The 21,010-nt window shown below is 34.2% G+C and overlaps 1 protein-coding gene across 7 annotated transcripts in view; it reads left to right on the top strand.

The window, feature by feature from the left end:
* SRS2 (P-loop containing nucleoside triphosphate hydrolases superfamily protein) overlaps nucleotides 1-10,836 on the top strand; it is a 48,766-nt gene extending 37,930 nt beyond the window's left edge. For 2 of the 7 annotated variants that reach the window (XM_068620734.2, XM_068620732.2), the window contains exons 25-29: nucleotides 2,963-3,013; nucleotides 7,671-7,733; nucleotides 7,826-7,885; nucleotides 9,608-9,670; nucleotides 10,594-10,836. In XM_068620734.2, the coding sequence (XP_068476835.1) occupies nucleotides 2,963-3,013; nucleotides 7,671-7,733; nucleotides 7,826-7,885; nucleotides 9,608-9,670; nucleotides 10,594-10,683 (327 nt within the window). In that variant the 3' untranslated portion in view covers nucleotides 10,684-10,836. Of the gene's footprint in view, nucleotides 1-928; nucleotides 1,100-2,962; nucleotides 3,014-7,670; nucleotides 7,734-7,825; nucleotides 7,886-8,404; nucleotides 8,817-9,262; nucleotides 9,533-9,607; nucleotides 9,671-10,593 lie in introns of those variants that run through there. The other 5 variants (XR_011081964.2, XR_011081963.2, XR_011081962.2 and 2 more) reach the window with 5 other exon arrangements.
* The last annotated feature ends 10,174 nt before the right edge of the window (nucleotides 10,837-21,010 follow it).

The following is a 21,010-nucleotide window of genomic DNA, read 5'->3' as shown; positions in this document are numbered from 1 at the left end:
AACAAGATGCTTTTTTAGTACTCGTGTACCTATGATGCAACAACCAATACTGATAATTTAACCCTTGTTTGGATGGAGTAATGGAAAGTGAGGAAGTGGAAAAGGAAAGAAAAAAAGAGAATTAGAATATCAAAAAACTGAGATTGTTTGGATTAGTGGAAAAATATTAGAAATGAGTGAATTTTGTTTGGATATATGTGATTCATTTGATAGAAGTGAAAAGGTTAGGTAGTTTTTTTTGTAAAGTCCTAATTGCCCTTATGCCATCTTTTTGTAGATTTAAACATGCAATGCACAAAATGACCGCTGTTGGTGGAAAAAAATATATTCAAAACGTACATCTTGTTCAAAAACAACCCAAATAGTAGATTATGCTAAAGGCATAATTGATTATGTGAACATGTTGCATTCAAAACACTGTGTTTTTAGCCCTATATAATTAATTGTGCCTGAGCCATGCATAATCAATTGTGTAGGTTTTAAATACAAATAATTTAAATTCAAATAATTTAAATACACATTGGCATTATTGTTCCCAAGTCACATCCATGGCTAAAAAATTGTGCAAAATGTTTGTTGTAAATAATGGATTAATAGGATAAAAATATCAATATCTTCAAATTGATTAGGAGAAAATATCTTTAGAATATTATTCATTTGAGCATATTTTTATTTCCTTATTTTAGAGAGTTTGATTATTTCAAAATGAGGTGATGAGAATGTAATAAGTGTGATTGTTATCTATAAAATAGTTCTTTATTTTCTTACGCAATTCAAGTTGGTATTAGATAGTTGCAATGTAAACAGCTGCCATGGCTGTTTTCACTCTCTCATTGTTATCATTGTGGTGGTGGTTGGCTTGAAAGGTTTTTCAAAAATGAGTTTTCTTTCTTATGTCCTTGTTTTGTGATTTTTTCAATGGTCTAAGGTGAAATTCATCTCTTGGGTATTAATGATCTTCCAAATGTGTTGATTCACTATTGCTTTGACAACCAAAATTATTTCCAATTGAGCCCGTATTTTTGGAGGATTCTCAAGGGACGATCAAGATAAGACCACATCAATGGTGGAGGATTGAGGTCAACTGACTCTAATTTTGTGATTTGGAATAAGGAAGGTTCTTTGATCATGAGCTGGATGTGGCATTCCATGGGTTCTAAGATAAGTCGAAACTATATATTCTATTCTTCTGCCAAAGAGATATGGGATGACTTAAATAAAATTTTCTTTTAGGAATGTTGGGTATGACATTAAGAACAATGTTTAATACTAAACATGATTTTCTCTCAACATTTATCACAAAATTTTGAATGTGTGTTGGATTGAAACAAAAGAACCTCATTATGATAGGCATACAATACTACCTCAACATGAAGAAACAAATCAACCAATTGCTCCATGTCAAAAAGATCTTGATATGAAAGTCTATAGGGAAGAACTTGCTCGTATGAGAACAATGATTGGATCAATGAATAAGTCTTTTGGATTGTGTATCCTATCTATGAAAGATAAGAGTTCATTCAATAGTGTTGGCCCAGTGTCTTCGGGTGTTTACATTCTTGATTCATAAGCAATTAATTACATCTCTCCATTTGCTAAATTTTTAAATTCGTATGTCAAAATGACTAGATAACAACTCATTACATTTGCAAATCACCTCAAATTCATCCGTGGTTACACTACTCACCCTGAAATTAGCGAAGCATTACAGTCTGCTTGGGTTGATTGCACTCATAGTAAATTGTCCACTCATTAAATTTTTTATAATTCTTTTTAATCCTCGGTAAAAAACCTTAAACACTTATTATTCTAAAATGGAGTGAGTAGATATTATAAATGTCTATAATGTTAACAAATGATTCTCGAAGGGTCTAAGTTAACAAATTTTGCTTCAATAGAGGTCTGGTAAGAACCAACATTTTATAGTTTTTTATTTGAAATATTGTATTTTATTGTTGAGATTCAGGTTTTAATACAAGATCTAGTTCTTAATTTTAAGACCCCATCATACCACATCAACTTGCTCCAATAGGAATTTCTTATTAAACTCGATCCTTAAATTTAATAACCTTTTTAAGACCTTTACATTGGAGATGTTTTAAGGTTTTCTTAATCAATAAAATATCCCCATTTTTATTATTTAAATTTCTGAATTTGTAGGATTTTACAAAATCTATTAAGAAGTGAACTTTAAGCCTAACTCAACCTTATAAAACCGGCTTATAAGGTTTGATTTGCACCCACTTATATACTATGAAATGTTTTCATCTTTAGTCCGTGTGAGATCTCAAACACATCCCCTAACACCGAGACCTGCCAACTCGTGTGTGTGACTATATATTTATGGGTGGTCTGATAATGGTCCGATAGCAGGTGACCTGATAAATCCTACAAACTCTCGCTAGGATAGACTTTAGATGATTTTGATACCATATTAAGAAGTGAACATTAAGCCAAACTCAACCTTATAAAACCGACTTATAAAGTGAGGTTTGCATCCAATTATATACTATGAAATGTTCTTATCTTTAGTCGATATGGGATCTCCAACAAAATTCCTATGCAAAAATTCATATGATGAAATATATATGAAAGTAAGGCCATTTTATCTTTAAAACAGAAGTGCTGGAAGACAATAACTACTCAGACCTATATGGGGGGTTTTAATGTTGGTATTACGAGGAAATAATGCTTGATCAAGTCCCTCAACATTGATTTCAAGGAAATAATGCTTGAAATGCTGACAAGTGTTCTCTTATGTTGTAATTATAAGATACATATATTTCATTATATTTCATCTTTATTATATACATAATTAACAACGATTGATAGCTAAAGCATTTATAGATATTGTGCATTATAATATTGAGATATCTTTTTAAATAAGTATTGTAGGATGCACACCATGAATGTAATTTATATTTTCTTATTTGGTAACTAAATCACTTTTTCCTCTTAACAGGTAAGTTTTGTAATTGATGAACGCCTGAGACAGAAGAGAAACAAAAACAAGGTCCACCAATATCCATATTTTTCTGACCTGACTTTTATGCTGCCTATTGTTCTCTCTTTCTTGTTTGTGTACTTTGCTTTGACAGACTTTCAGTTATATGGAATGAACCCTGATACAAAGAGACATGTTAGATATAATTAGATATTATGAGCTATTATAGATATTTCATATTTATGTAATGGGCTTAACCCATATGTTTCTTTTCTTATATAACCATATACCCCTATGTGTTCAATTCACACAAGGAATTTATCCTATTTTTTCTTTTTCTTTAATATGGTATCTAGAGCATAGGGTTAGGGTTCAATTTTAATTGGTGAACCCACTATTCACTAGAATTTTCCAGCCACTACCCTACCTCTTTGCTGGAGTCGCCGTCAGAATCTCGTCGGAGCCGCTGTCAGAATCTCGCAGGAACTACCGCCGCAATCTCGCCAAACCACCGTTGCGATCTCGTCGGAATTGTTGTCGGAGCCTTCATCTATGTTGTTGCTTCCAATTGACCGGTGATTGGATTTGTCCTTGTCCTCTATGGCTTCTTTTGTTCCCTCTTCCGCTTCCGCTCCCAGTATGGCTTCTTCTATTCCCTCTTTCGCTTCCGCTGCCACTATGGCTTCTTCCGTTGCCAATGGTCGTACTTGCCCTCACAAGCTGGGCAAAGGGCATCACAAGTGTGACCTTTGTGGCAAACTTGGTCACAAAATTGATAGATGTTATGTCTTACATGGTTGTCCTCCTAAATCTGTTATGGTTGCCCAAACTGTTCCTGTACAACCTTCTACAGTGGGTCATACTTCATTTGATACCCAGGCCAGCCTGCTATTTTCAAAGAATTTCTTAAATGGTATGAGGATCGTCTGAACCCTAGTTCCATTGCTTTTGTTGCACATTCAGGTACATCTTTTGTTAGCCTCACTCACTCTACTTCCATTGGCCCTTGGGTTCTAGATTCAAGTGCCACAAATCACATTACTGGTAATCAATCTTTTTTCTCTTCCCTATCTACTACGGGTTATTTACCTTCGGTTACCATGGCCAATGGATATAGGGTACCATCACATGGTGTTGGTACTATTAATCTTTTTCCTTCTTTATCTATTGATAATGTTTTTTATTTCTCTGGGTCTCCATTAACTTATTATCCAGTAGTCGTGTCACTCGTTCCCTTGATTGTGTTATTTCTTTTCCCAAAGATTTTGTTTCTTTACAGGAGCAGAGTTCGAGACGGATGATTGGCACCGGATGTGAGTCTCATGAACTACAGATCTATGCACATGTTGGCGCAATTATGGATTCTCCATCTCTCATTCATGCTCAGTTGGGTCATCCTAGTCTTGCCAAGATGTTGCAACTTGTTCCAAGTTTTTCTAATATATCTAGTTTATCATGTGAGACGTGTCAATTAAGGAAGCACATTCGTAGTTCTTTTCCTAGTAGTGTCTCAAACGTGCTTCATCTCCTTTTGTCTTAGTTCACTCTGACATTTGGGGACCACGTCGTATTAAGTCTAATTTAGGATTTTAGTATTTTGTTACTTTTATTGATGATTATTCAAGATGTACTTTGGTGTTTTTGATGAAAAACCGTTATGAGTTGTTTTCTATATTTCAAATATTTTTCAATGAAATTAAAAATCAATTTGGAATTTCCATTTGAATTTTGCGCAATGATAATGGACGTGAGTATCTTTCTCATTCTTTTAAAAATTTTATGGCTTCTCATGGTATTCTTCATCAAACTTCATGTGCTTATATACCTCAACAAAATGGGGTAGCTGAGCGCAAGAATAAACATCTTGTTGAAACAACTCGTACTATGTTAATCCATGGTGATGTTCCTCAACGTTTTTGGGTGATGTTGTTCTTAGTGCATGTTATCTCATTAATCGCATGCCATCTTCAGTTTTAGATGACAAAATTCCTCATTCTATTTTGTTTTCGCATGACCCTCTCCACTTTTTACCTCTCAAAGTTTTTGTGTCCACATTCTTTGTTCATAATTTTAGTCCTGGTCTAGATAAATTATCTCCTAAGTCACACAAATGTGTCTTTTTAGGGTTCACTAGATCACAAAAAGGATATAAATGTTTCTCACCTTCTCTTAACCGTTATTTTATTTCAGCAAATGTCACCATCAGTGAATCTTCCCTTTACTTTAAGTCTTGTCCTTCTCCTTTTATGTCTTCATCTAATCAAGTTAATATTCCTCTTGTTGTGCCTAGTGCACCTAAAGATTCACCACTGCCACCAACTCTTCAAGTGTATAATCGTCGTCAAATGTCTCATCGTCCATCAGATGACTCTCTTCTAGTGCCAACACCTCATCCCCCTCCTACTCCGACAGTTGAACCTGATCTTCCTATTGCTATATGTAAAGGTATACGTTATACCCCTAATCCCTCTCCATATTATACTGCTTTGAGTTGGTCCTGATGGTACTATTGATCGTCTCAAAGCTCGTCTTGTGGCTAAAGGTTATACCCAAATTTTTGGTTTAGACTATGGTGATATTTTTTCTTCAGTGGCAAAGATGGCTTATGTTCGCTTATTCATAGCCATGGCTGCTCTACAACAATAACCTCTAAGTCAAAAATGCCTTTCTTATTTAGGATTTGCAGGAAGAAATTTATATGGAGCAACCTCCTAGTTTTGTGTCTCAGGGGGAGTCTTCTAGATTGGTATGTCGTCTTCGCAAATCCTAGGGCTTGGTTTTGAAAATTTAGCAATGTTGTTCAACACTTTGGTATGACTTGCAATGAAGCAGATCAATCAGATTTTTATCGTCACTAGAGTGTTGGGTGTATCTATCTTGTAGTATATGTTGATAACATTGTTCTTATAGGCAGTGATCACCATGGCATCTCACAAGTAAAACAACACCTTTGTCAACACTTTCAGACCAAAGATCTTGGCAAACTCAAACATTTCTTGGGGATTGAGGTAGCACAATCCAATACTGGTATTGTTATCTCTCAAAGAAAATATGCATTAGATATTTTGGAGGAAATTGGGTTGATGAATTCGAAATCTGTTGATACTCCCATGGATCCCAATGTCAAACTTCTACCCAATCGGGGGAGCCTCTTTCGGATCCTGAGAAATACAGAAGATTAGTTGGAAAATTAAACTATCTCACTGTTACTCGTCCTGATATTTCCTTTGCAATTAGTGTGGTGAGTCAATTTCTCAATTTTCATGTGAAGATCATTGGAATGCAGTCATTCGTATACTAAAGTACATTAAAGGCTCCCAGGAAAAGGTTTGTTATATGGTCATAATAACCATACTAAAGTTGTTTGTTATTCAGATGCTGATTAGGCAGGATCTCCATCTAATAGAAGCTCAACTTCCGGTTATTGTGTCTCCATTGGTGATAACTTGATCTCTTGGAAGAGCAAAAAACAAAGTGTTGTGGGAATATCTAGTGCAGAAGCAGAATATAGAGCTATAGCCTCGGCTACTTGTGAGCTTATTTAGCTTAAACAATTACTTAACGAATTGCAATTTGGAGAGGTCACTCAAATGACACTTATATGTGATAACCAGACTGCTCTTCATATTAGCTCAAACATACTGAGATTGGTTGTCATTTCATTCGAGAAAAGATTATATCGAGAGATATCAAGACTGAGTTTGTTAATTCAAATAATCAATTAGTAGATATTTTTACTAAATCCTTACTAGGGCCTAAGATTGATTACATTTGTAACAAACTGGGTACATATGATCTATATGCACCAGCTTGAGGGGGAGTGTTAGATCTAATTAGATATTATTAGATATTTCATATTTATGTAATGGGTTTAGCCCATATGTTTCTTTTCTTACATAAACATAACCCTATGTGTTCAATATACCCAAGGGATTTATCCTATTTTTTATTTTTCTTTAATAAGACATATCTCTAACAAACCCTTGGATGCTTTTTTTGTCATGTACTTTAAAGTGCATGTGCATATTATCATTGAGGCTGGGTTGAATATTTCCAATATTTAAATTTAAAAGCATTGGACATGAAATGATATCAGGAGCTACTTAAGAACAGTTTTGTTGAATAGTACCTATAGCACTATTACGGGCGGAATCCCTTGGATCTGCAATTGCAACTGTGTCCGCTTCTGCGACCACTGCGGGTTTCTAGGTTGCCACATGCATCCTCTTGTCATCTCTGACAATTCTCCAGACAATAGGACTTTTGAGTTAATAATATGCTAATTTTTATTGATTTTGTTTTCATTTGCATACTCTTAATTTGTATACACATATAATTGATATATATTTCAACTATTATGCAAATTCAACTAATTGGCCGTTGTGCTATCTGCTATATAATGTAGACATAGCGGATTATAGGGTATCCTTCTTCAATCTAAAATTAATGACACTGCTTAAGAATAAAATTATTATGCTTAAATGTTTTGGGGCTCATGTGTTGATAATATCAGAAGCAAAAACAATTTCCTTTTTCTTTCTGCCTCTTACCGGACAAACACTGACACTTTGTTACAGTAATCTGTCAATTATTGTTCTCATTACTTATCTTAATATAAGTTGTCCAAACTCACATGACAACTGTCAATGGCGTGAATTCTTGTTTTCCGTGTTACCAAAATATCTTGTTAACTGATTTGTATGCTAATTTCTAATTTCATTTTCAGGACTTGTTGAATACATTAAAACCTTGTTTAAGCTGTGTCGAAGCATTTCAGTATGCTCAATATGTAAGCACCTTTATATATTATTTAAACTAAATATGTTTCCATATCTTGGATACTGCATCTGTAGAAAAAATCTGATATTTATTTCCTGATAGGTTTTGAGATGGGAGCAGATTCCTGCTGATAAACGTGCTCATCTTATGAGAGAAAAACAGGTTTTCTGGATTTTCACTAGTTACTGTTTGGCCTAGAAAATTAGTATAGATTAATGTGAATAATTTGTATCTTATATCATCTCATATTATTTTCAGAGTTTTAATTGTTTTCTTCTGTTGGAAATATTATAGTTAATGCGGATATAAAATAGTAGATTCATGCATAACATGATAAAGGCATTTACCATTTAGTACTAATGGATTTTATTTGTTCCTAGCAAGTTTTACATAGTCAATATCTAGAGACTATATATGTATATGATATGCAAAACCTATGTACCACACTCTATATGTAATATTGTGTTCTATCGTCCTTTAATCTCCCCCGATAAAATCAACATGATAACATATAAGTACCATACACCATGACTCCTAGACATGGAATTGTTCTGTTTCAATAGTTTTCCTCATTTTAGTGTCAATTTGCTCATTCAAAATCATTTTCCTTATTTTTTGAGTGACCCCTCTTTCAAACTTCCTAGCAACCTCTCCTGACCAGGCGTCGTCTTTCAATTGCAGTCGTGGCAGTCAAGCCTGGTGGTAGATTTGCTAATTTTCAGTTCCAAATTTGTCTCAAATATGGTCACACACTACTAATATTTGCTTTTACCGTGGAGATTCTTCTTATCAACCACATGAATCTCTTGTTGTATATGACCCTACTACAAATCAGCCTCTCTAGTCCTCTGCTACAATATCCAACCCTTCTTTCAAATCTAAAAGCTTGACTAATCCTTCTACTGCACTTATTCTTCCAAGACTCACTGCTGATGTGCCTAGTGCAGTGAAAGCAAATTCTTCTGCCCAAGAACCTGGCAACTCCAGTTGGGTACCTATTTCTGGGGGGACTTTTCATGTTATTGGAGACTCAATATTCAACAATTTAATTATTTTGAAGGCCCATATCAGATTTATGTTGGCAATGGTGAAGGTTTGAAAGTTCTTCGTTCTGGTTCTTCTTGTCTCAAGAAGTCTATTAATTCTAATCTTTTTCTCTGCTTACACAATTTACTGCATGTTCCCTCAATTACTAAAAATCTTCTTAGTGTCAGTAAATTTGCTCTTGATAATAATGTCTATTTTGAATTCTGTCCTCACTGTTTTCCAAAATTTGAAATCTATGGTTGAACTGCAGTTTGCTACCAAAATTAAGAGTATTCAAACTAATTGGAAGGGGGGTTGAGTTTCGGTCATTTACATCTTTCTTGCTAGTCATCATATACATAGATTCATTTGCCCTCACACGCATCACCAAAATGGTGTAGTTGAATGAAAACACCAACACATAACTGAATTGGGTCTAACATTACTACATGTTTTCCTTCCCTTGAAGTTTTGGTTTTGCATTTCAAACAACAATTTACTTTATTTTTTCAGACCCTACTCTTTATAGATCGGTTGTTGAAGCATTGCAGTATGCTACTCTCGCCAGACCAGATATAACTATGCTGTCAATAAAGTTTGTCAATTTTGTAAAATCCATTGGAAGCTCATTGGACTACTGTTAAAAGGATTTTACGGTATCTCAAGGATACCATTTCTTATGGTCTTCATATGCAACCTGCTTTTGCTTCATATGCATTTATGTAGTTTTTCCCGTGCTATTGAGTGGTTTGCATAAAAACTATTTTCGTGGATGGGGTTGAGGTATAAATATAACAACCATGATTTTCGTTGTTTTGATATTGAATGAGACTTATGACTATTTGTTTCACTTTTCAGGAACATTTCCTGAAATTAAAGATTGAGAATGCAATGTGTTCGGCAACACCAACTGCCAAGCAGGTAACAATTCATGGTGACAAGATATGTTAGACCTATATGGTTAATAAAAACTAAGATATCAAGTTATTTTTCATAATAAACTTAATAAAAATTCAGAAAAATATGCAATTTTAATGAGATTAATTTGATAACATATTTTGTTTGTGTTGCGCTTCTTACAAAATAGTTTAGGCCTAATTTAACCTATAAGCTTGACGATTGTCCATGTGGATATATATATATATATATATATATATATATATATTTATTGAAATAATCTCTAATCAATATAGGACTCAACACTAGTTCTGGTCGAATTTGGAATTTTTTTTTCCAATAGCGCTAGTTTATATTTTGACCTTTTACTGATTAGGGCAATGCAACCTACTATTACATTTATGAATACATGGTTATTTATCAATAAGTTGAAAAATTATCTTGTTGATTTTTCGTAGCAAATTCTATGATTAGGATTGGATAACTATACTATGTATCTTAATTCTTACCATTTTCTCTTTTTATATTGTTTGTACATTCATACCTTTCGTTTACTAACTTAATACCTAATGGTGGTGGTGTCACATTTCATAGGAAGTCTCATCTCCAATGTTTTCATTAATTAGTTAGCATTGCTAATTATCTGTGTCAACTTTCGTATAAAAAGACGGACTAAAAAGAAACTTTTTCGAACTTTAGTTCATTGATTTTCTTGTTGAAACTTGAATGTTTTCTGAAGTATCAAATTGTTTTCTTCGCATACCAAATAACACTTTCCATATAACCCACTTTGCCATTTATTAGATTCATGGATTGTTTCGATAGTAGTGTAGGTAACTTGCTTTTATTTCTTGGTAATGATTCGGTTGCTTTATTTTCTTTGGGGATATTGTTAGGCATCTAAATTTGTAGTTTGGTTGTGACATATGTAGCAATTGTTTTCGCAGATTTCATATTTGAAAAAACTGGGTTGCACTGTGACCCCTACATCCCGCCTTCATGCGTCTCATCTTATTGAGCAGTACAAATCACTGTAAGAATCCAATGTAAGATTATTGAATCTCTATACACTCAACTTCAATGTAAGATTATATCGCAGACTAAGCTGGTTTGCAAGATTACTACTGTTTGAATTTTAATCATCCACTAAATTTTTGCCCTTGTTATGGAACAGTTATTTTATGCTGTCACATTTGTTTTCTTTCTTTACATTTTGTAACTACTCCATCAAAATCTAAATTGAAGGGATTACTACGAAAAAGAACCTGCGTAATATTGGGTGGAGAACCACCGGGCTATAATTTTAAATAGTATATAATTATAAAAATAAATTATTCTTGTTTTTCTTGTGTTTTTTTGGATTTCGTCTTATACCTCTTCTATTTTTTTTTATATCTATAGAAAACTCTTTTAATTGTTATAATATTACACTAACACTATAAATTATATTAATTCTTGATTGGTAGAAAAAGTATCACTTTATATTATAAGGGTGATTGTTGTAAATTTGAAAAAAGAAAAGTTGTTATGTGTAATTCAAAAACATTTCGGAGTGTAAATGTGACTTCCTAATTGGCGTTTCAATAGTAGTGGTGTATAGGTTGTTTTTTTCCTTCACCTCATGTTCTCGTGACACTCAAATAATAAATATAAAAATATGATTTTGACCTTTAATAAAAAAAACCTTAAAGTTTTAATTAGTTTTTCACCTTCCTTCTTTTTATGGTCATTTCTTCTTGCACCATATCATTTAAGACATGCACCTAATTCAAAATTTAAAACCCAAAATTTAAAACCCAACATTGTTCTTGTTTCATTTTTGCATTCGGATGCAAAACTTTGGAAGTGACTCTTATAAATTTTGGATTTTGATATCTGGAAGGTTATTTTTGTACTTCATTTAAGTTTTTGGATGGCCATATTCAAAAGTGAGTTATGAGTTTTGGATTTTCATATTTGGAATGGTGTGTTGTAAATGGTGCTGAGGATCGAGATATGGAACTAATTTATGTTTGCTTACGAATCTTGGCATTTGAAAGGTCATTTATGTTGTTTAGGTAAGCTTCCGGATGTGACATATTAGTTCTAGACTTGTATATTTGGACTTTGTGATTTGACTTACATATATGAATATCCGAAAGACAAAAATTTTAAATCATTAAGGACAAAACAAACATTTCATGTCAGTGTGTTTGGTAAAAATTTCATTTGTAGTTTTTTTTTTCTTGTGGAAAAAATTAATCTTTATATTTTGTTGTTATTGTAATGTGTCTTTTGTCATTTCATTTTCTGTGTTTTATAAATATTTCATATTATCTATGCAGGAAGGCTTTTATAATCAGAAATTGTATTTCGATTTATTTAATTTGAAATATATTTTGTTGAAAAAATACTTTTAGATTCATGTATCTAAAAGTATACATTTGCTTTATATTCTTTCTTCTCTTTTGTTTGAGCTTTTCTTTTTGTTCAGACTTTTACTCTTCTTCTGCTTGAGTTTTGGAATTGAATAGTATGATGGGTTCAGACTAAGGTTGAGATTCACTTTATGGTAAATGCAAAAGAATGATGGTTTCATCAAGGAATAGAATTGCTTGAAGTGGAGTGGAACAATAAAGAGAATGACTACAAATTGAAATTATTTTCTTTTATATGTGAGATTTCGTGTTCATTCTTTTTGTCGTTGTCTTCTTATTTCCCAAAAAAAATCCCTTCCATTTGTGTCTTAGGTCCTTAAAATAAGGACTTGAGGGAAGAGTACCTCTCCCATTTGTGCCTTAGGCCCTTAAAATAAGGGGTTAAGGGAAGGGTATCTCTCCCATTTGTGCAGTAGGCCCTTAATAAGGATTTATGCTTTGTTTGGATTTAGGGAAAGAATTGAGAGAGTGAATTTGAGATGATTTGAAGGGAAAGTGTGAAGAAAGTTAGGGTGTTCGGATTAAGGTAAATAAAGTGAAAAATGTAGGAAAAGTTTATGAAAGTTTGTGAGTGATGTGATGGATTTGATTGAAATTGTATTTTTTTTAATTTATAAAAATGTAAGTTTACATATTTGTCTTTGTATTAAAAAATTGCTGAAAAAATAATTTGATTGATTATTTGTGAATTATAATAGTTTTGAAATAAAATATTATTTTTGGTAATTGAAATATTATTTCTGGTATTGTATTAGAACTAACTTCAGAAAAATATAATATAAATTATTTAAAATTTTCGTACCATGTTTACGATTGTCAGAAACTTTAATTAGAAAAAAAGTTGTAACTGTGATTTATTTATTTTTTAAATTATAGTTGTATGAAATTAAAAGATTATTTTTGTTACTACGTTGGAGCATATTATTTTCAATACTCTATTGGATATATAATTTGATGAAGCAAAAAATATTTATGAAATAAATATTAATGCAATAAATTAAAATTTAAAGCAAAATTTATGGATAAAGTTCGTGCATGAAAAATATTATAAATGTGCATAGAATTCATGTCATAATTAAGATTACAAATTCGAAAAGAAAACCACATATGCATAATAAAAGACAACCAAATTTTTACATAATTTAGAGATTTGTAGTCATTATCTTCACAAGCTTTCTCATTCGTCTCTCGAGAGGTAGGCCAAAAAGTTGTTTCACCGCATTAGGATGACCACACAGGAAGTCGTAACAATTATCCAACAAATCTTCATCCTGTATCTTCATCTCCACTAACATTTCCCAAATACCAGATTCAGAGTATTGAAAACTCGATGTACGACGGAGTGTGCTTGTGTGTTCACGAAATATGGAGTTTCGTTCTTCTTCTGCAACAACATGACATCTGTTATATTGCAGATTTTCTTTTGTAGCATTACCCACTCGTTGTGATGACAAAGCGACAACCTCATAAAATGGCTTATCGCTCAACAATATGACATAACCTATCTAACTGATCGTTACCCCTCCCAATAATATTAGTTAATCCTTCAAACCTTCTATTGAGCTTTTCCAATTGCATATCAATGACGTCCACCATGGGGGCTTTTCTTTTTTATCCCCTAGAGGAAGAAGTACTACCTGATGGCTGGGATGACTGAGGTGGCATCGATGGGGTGTCAGACTAGGGTCAGGATTGTATGAATCGACATTAGGGCCCACTAAGCGAGGAGTTTCACATTGGGTCGCATAAATATCTGGCTCCTCCGGGATGTACTCCATATTGTGATCGTTAACTGTTCGAGTTGATGACTGAGTCATGTTCTCCCATCGTGGTCGCTAGCACGATCAAGCTCTCATAAGTTTTCCATTAACTTGTAGTGTCTGATGGGTTTAACGCGCCATTTTGCGACTGTGGGTTTTGCCTGTTCATTAATGAAAAGAAATACATTGATATTCATAATTAATTGTTAATGTATACGATAAGTCAACATCAGGTTGAATACGTTACCTTTATCAACACCTCCCACACTTCATCCTCAACCTCAAAAATTTTCGAGCTTTGATTCTAAGCGAAATCACTCAGTCCACTAAATAGATCATGTATCTCACGCCATTTGTCCTTGAGGCTTTTCTGCTTGTTCTTCACATGATTTTTTTGTAATCCCTACCAATCCACTTTCATGTAGGGATTTAACGATGTTTGTGTAACCCTAGGTCGTCCAACTACCATCAATGTGATTACCCATAGATGTTTCATTGATCATGGCATTCAGCAGTCGGAAATCCATGTCAGTAGTCCATTTTTGGTGTTCACGGATACCTCCTTGAGGCTTTTCTACTTGTTCTTCACATGATTTTTTTGTAATCCCTACCAATCCACTTTCATGTAGGGATTTAACGATGTTTGTGTAACCCTAGGTCGTCCAACTACCATCAATGTGATTACCCATAGATGTTTCATTGATCATGGCATTCAGCAATCGGAAATCCATGTCAGTAGTCCATTTTTGGTGTTCACGGATACCTGCTAATGACTCCGAAGCAATACCCTTCCCACGATCCATGATAAAACCTAATAAAAAATATTGAACTTTTGCATAAAATAAATAGTTCAATACGTAAATATTAATAAAGGTGGAATGTCAACATTAAACCATGACATTGTTCTTAACAATATAAATATAAGTTCACGAATGTTACATCAAATTAATTATTACAATAATTTGTCCACATTTCATTTGTTGTAGTATCCCTAATTTGTGACTCAAGCCTATAATCATCTTCACGAGTTTGCGAGTGTAACACATCTATATCTCCTTGCATCAAGTCACAATCAACTTCTTCCAACAAAGACTCATCATTATCCACCCCGCGAAGAAAGTTATGAAGAATACAACATGTTAAAACAATATCGGTCATAGTGTCCACAGAGTAATGAGCCTTTGTTTCGCTAGTGATTATTGGAAATCATTTTTTTAGAACACAAATGTTCTTTCGATAATATTTCTAAGTGAGGAATGACGATGATTAAACATCTCACGTTCATTTTGTGAACCTGTTCAGGAATACTCTTTTAAATGGTATTGAACTTTGCGATATGGAGTTATAACTTGAGTTTTGACCATAAAACTAGTGTCTCCAAGGTAGTATTTGCCTAGAACTATCCATTAACACTTATTACTTATAAGTAATGTCACCAAATGAATATTTATTGCACTTGTAACGGAGCACTAAACTAACCTTCTGGAATGACCAATGGATCCTCTCGTATAAATACATCCTTCAATATCCTAGAATTAGAGGCGGTTCCTTCCCACCCGGAAAGAACATATGTGAATTTCATGTCAAAACCACAAGCAACAAATACGTTTTGAGTTGGCCAATCTTTTCTTCCGCGAAAACGAGGTGCATCAGATCGTGGGACTTTGACACGGACATGAGTGTCATCTATGGCACCTAAACAATCCTATTACGTAACAAATTCACATTTATAAATAACTTCAATTGTATAGAACATAATTTAAGTATTTAAGTATGGTTTCTCATATTCATATCTTAAAGTATGGAAAAAAATTGACTGTTTAAGATATGAGGTTCAACCTCGGTCCCAGATGGTTGAATTAAGAACTCTCATGCAACATCAATATTACCTTTAAAACATTATGAAAGTGACGAGATACTGTTTCCCCGGATCGATGAAAGAATAATGAAACACTTCGACTCTTGACGTTATGACCAATGATCTGTAAAAATTTAGCCACTTGTTATTCAACTGTAGATCGAAATGCATCTTTTGTTAGAATATATGGCCTTAAACGAGAGGGGGGTGAATTGTTTAAAGGGGGTTTTCAAAAACTTTTTAAGCTAAAACAAAATCCTTTGAATGAAACTCAATCAGAAATTTAGTTAGCAAATATATAAAGCACAAAACAACAAAGCACCAGAAAAACAATCGGTTGTTTCTGTGAAACAATCGGTTGTTTATATCAACAAAGCAATAACAACTGAATTTAAATGAGTTTAAGGGAAGAAAAAGAGATACACAAACAGTTTATACTGGTTCACTCTTAAACCAAGAGCTACATCCAGTCCCCAAAATCCACTGGGCAATCCACTAAGCAATCAAATACAGATTACACACAAAACCACCAAAGAAGTGACCTTGAACCCTTCAAGAAACACACTTCCTTTGGCACAACACACACCAAGAATGTTGATCTTGACAACCTCAAAAGCACACAACACTTGATATGATTCCAATAGCACAATATGAATGATTCTTGACATTCTTAGGAATCATCTTGAGTTGGATATGAGATAGGCACTTTAAGATAGAATTGGATCAAGGTTCTATAATCAAGAACTCACCAAAACTAGTACCAAAACCCAAACTCATATGGAAGTTCCATGTATTGTCAAATTGAACCGAACAAAATGGAAGAAAAGGCAAAGGCACCGAACAAATAGCACAAAAATAGAATTGCACCGAACAAAAAGACTAGGAATGAAGAAGAAACAATGAAGAACAACAAAGAAGCAAAAGAAGCGAAGCAAAACTCATAAGAACTGAAAGTGCCGAACTGAAAATCAAAAGAAGCAAACTAAGACATGAACATAAAAAGAGAAGGAAGGAAGGAGAAGAGAAAGCTCATGAAGATGGAGGAATGGTTGGATGATCACGCCACTTAGAGGATGGTGACTCCAAGATGAGTGTGCAAGCCGCCACTTGAGGTAACCAAAGAACTCTCAAGATAAGACTAAGTGAGGAAGGCACAAAGCTCTCCAATTGTTCTCTCAAAAATTGAGTATAGTTTCTCTAATCAAAATTCAAATCTGAAAAATACAAAGGCAGCACCTTAATTTATAGCCTAGAGGTGCTGAAATGCAAAGCTAATTAAATTCAAAATTCCCCCCAAATACAAATGAAAGTGGCGCCAAACTAAGTCATGAGGAAGGTGTGACCTCCTCTCTCACTTTGGCACCTCCCTATTACTCCTACACCTATCACTAACGCACACCCCCCCTAAGACTCCTAACTAAAGACCTAAAGATGCTTTAACAAAAGAGGTTTCTAATGTTTCCCTCTAAGCACCTTCAAACAAAGAAATTACAAAAAGAGAAAATAAACGTCCATTAGCTCCTAAAGCTTTGAACATGCTCCTTGTAAGCCTTTGAGGTGGGCTTTGACCTCCATGAGCGTCCTCTATTTGAGCCTCAACCTCTTCTTGCTCTTGATGATTGGCCTCCATGTCCACTTGAGCTTGATCTCCATCAACACTCCTTGGCTTACAACACCAGAAAGTATAAAGTATTCAAAACGAATTACACTTGTTTACGGAATAAACTTAAATCAATACAGATGTAATCCTATTTCACTCTCTCTTGAGAAAACCAAAGCTGAAAAGGTGAATGTTCAAATCTTGAAAGCAATTTCTCACAACTGATGATGTGATTCCAATAGCCACAAAGAGAAAGGTTCTTGACCTTCTTAGGAATCAACTTGAGTTGGACAATAGTTAGGCACTTTTTCTTAGAATTGGATCATTGTTCTAAGTCAAGAACTCTCCAAAAACTAGCACCAATTCCAAACTCATATGGAAGTTCCAATTATAGTCAAATTGAACCGAACAAAATGGAACAAAAGATAAGCAAACTGAATTTGAAGTGCTGGAAATTAAAATGCACCGAACCAAAACAGAAAAGAATAAGAACAGCTGCTGGAAAATGAAAGATAACCAAACCAAAACTCAAGAACACAAGCTAAACATGAACAATTGAAAGAGTAGGAAGGAAGGAGAAGAGAAAAGCTTATGGAGATGGAAGAGAAGGTGAGTGATCACGCCACTAGAAGGTTGGTTGCTCCTAGATGAGTGTGTTGCCGCCACTTGAGGACACCATGGATCCTTCAAGATAAGACTACAGAAGAAGGCTCAAAAGCTCTCCAATGCTCACTCAAAAATTGAGTATAGTTTCTTTACTCCAATTTCAATTCTAAAAAATACAAAGGGAGCACCTCTATTTATAGTCTAAGGTGCTGAAATGCAAGCTACACAAATTCAAAAACTCCCTCCTAAAAACTTCTAGAATTGGTGCCTAAAACAATGCATGAGGAAGGTGTGATCCCTTCTCTCACTTTGGCACCTCCTTATTTATTCCTACACCTATCTACTAACACACACCCCCTAAGACTCCTAACTAAAGACTAAAAGATGCTTTAACAATAGAGGTTTCTAATGTTTCCCTCTTAGCACCTTCAACAATATTCTTTATTATTTACTACTTGGCCTTGCCCTTCATAGGATGGACTTGGGCTTGGGCTTGGGCTTTGGGCTTGGGCCTCTCTTTATTTTATGTCTTCTTTTAATTTTGAGAAGACTAGAAGGAAGAACTTCAAGTGTGATGGTGAATTGCCTCTTCCTTCATTAATAAAAACCTCCTTTACTTGACTCTCATCAACTAAGAAACTCAAATATGTTTTTCTTGTTTGTTATAAAACATAAACAAACTATTTAAAGCTTTCAAAGATTGGTCAAAGCATTTAATACAAGAGTGTATTCAGTTGAAAATCATTTAAAGCACACTCAACTAACAAAACAGATTCTGTTAGGATTTTTAAACAAACAATCGATTGAAAGCACGAAACAATCGATTGTTTTGGTTTGACAGCAAGTCAACCAACCAAAACAGTTTTCAAACTTTTCAAAAACACCTAAGAGTAAAACAATCGGTTGTTTCGACACAACAACAAGTTATTTTTCACTTAGTTTGAAAAACACTTTCATCTTTAAAGGTTTAAAAACACTTTAGCTTTAGATTCAACAAAGAGTGGATTACACAGATAAACTACCCAGATCCTATTCTAAACACAGCAGCAACTTCAGCCTTGCATCAACCACTTGGATTTGGATTCTTCAAAGCCTTTGATCATACTTGTTTCAACAATCTCCCCCTATTTGATGAAGACAAATCCCTGGTTGCTTGTGTTGGACTTGTTTGAATCTGAAGCAGTTCCTGCAAAACAAAACTTGTGCAATACACTACATCTATAGCAGCAGGTTAGAATAGTAATTCACTAAATATTGTATCAGACAAACAACCAGTTGTTTCCTCGATTCAATCGGTTGTTTTCTGTCAGCATAAGTAGAAAATAATTTGAATTTCAGAATTTTGGAGAGATTTAACAGTTTGAAACATATTATAAAGAGCAGACAAGACAAAAACCAACCAATTCTCCCCCTATTTTTCTTCACAAATAGACTTTAAGAATTAAAAAAAATTAAGAGAGATTTTTGTTAAAATTGATGGCTTTAAACTAGAGGGGGTGAATTGTTTAAAGAGGGTTTTCGCAAACTTTTAAGTCAAGAATGAAATTATCTCAAGAAACAATTGATAAGAAATCCAGTTTGCCAAATCAATAAGCAAAAACAACAACACCAGAAAAACTCATTTTCATCCCATGATAAAGCTTTTTCTCCTTGCTCTTGTTTGGACAATCTGCCTCTATATGACCTTGCTCACCACAACCAAAACAAGTATAGTTATTGGAATTAAAATCATTAGATTTCTTGTTTTCATACCTATCTTTGTTGTTGTCCTTGTTGCGGTTCCTCTTCAAGAATTTGCTGAACTTTCTTGATAGCAAGCTAAGGTTTTCCTCATCACTATCATCGTTGGATTCTTGTTTGCTTTTGTGCTTGGAAGCTTTTAAGGCTATGCTCCTTATGTGCTTGTCTTCGCTTTCTTGAACATTGAGTTGATTCATCTCTAACTCATGTTCCCTAAGCTTACCAAACAAAGAAGCCATACTCAAGGATGTTAGATCTTTAGATTCAGAAATAGCAGTTACCTTGGGTTGCCATGCTCTATCAAGACATTTCAAGATCTTGATGTTCAGCTCTTCCTTTTCAAGGTCTTGTCAAGGCTCATGAGATGATTGATGATGTGCGTAAATCTTTTATGCACTTCAGCAATTGTTTCACCTTTTAGCATTCTGAACATCTCATACTCTTGGATTAGAGTATGCTTCCTAGCTCTCTTCACCTCATTTGTACCTTCATGAGTTACCTCCAAGGTGTCTCACATTTCCTTTGATGATTTGCATTGAGAGGCCCTGAAAAACTCATCAGAATTTAAAGCAGAGGTTATTATATTTTTGGCAATGCGATCGAATTTGGCCTTCTTGCTTTCTGAATAAGTTCATTGAGACCAAGGCTTTTCAATGACAGATCCATTTTTTTCAAACTTTGGGACAAAAGAACCATTTTCAATTGAATCCCAAATTCCTTTGTCAAGTGATTCCATAATGACAGATCCATTCTTACTTTCCAAAATTGGTAGTTCAAACCACAAAACAGAGGTGGTCTGTTGATTGAAGCACCTTCCCCAAAAGGTAGTCTATCAGTCATTTTAAAAATAGTTTTAGGATCAACTTGAATAACTTTCAAGAACCAAGCTCTTGATGCCAATTGTTAGAATGGATGGCTTTAAACTAGAGGGGGGGTGAATTGTTTAAAGAGGGTTTTCGCAAACTTTTAAGTCAAAAATGAAATTATCTCAAGAAACAATTGATAAGATATCCAGTTTGCCAAATCAATAAGCAAAAACAGCAGCACCAGAAAAACAATCGGTTGTTTCGCAGAAACAATCGATTGTTTATACTAGTAAACAAAATCAAAACTGAATTTAAAGAGATTAAGGATAGAGAGATTGCACACAGATGTTTATACTGGTTCACTCTAAACCCAGAGCTACATCCAGTCTTCTCAGAAACCACTGAGGAATTCCACTAAGCAATCACACCTAGATCACTTACACCACAACCAAGAAAGTGACCTTGATCCCCTCAAGACACACACTTCTCTTGGCCAACACACCAACACTAAGAATGCTGATCTTGATCCCCTCAAGAACACACAGCACTTCTCAGCAAACACACAGAAGAAACTTGT

This window comes from Phaseolus vulgaris, chromosome 7, assembly GCF_051622355.1.
Source record: "Phaseolus vulgaris cultivar YP4 chromosome 7, ASM5162235v1, whole genome shotgun sequence".
In the NCBI taxonomy this organism is placed as follows: Eukaryota; Viridiplantae; Streptophyta; class Magnoliopsida; order Fabales; family Fabaceae; genus Phaseolus; species Phaseolus vulgaris.
Note: the sequence above shows the minus strand (reverse complement) of the source record. Positions and strands in the feature narration are given on the sequence as shown.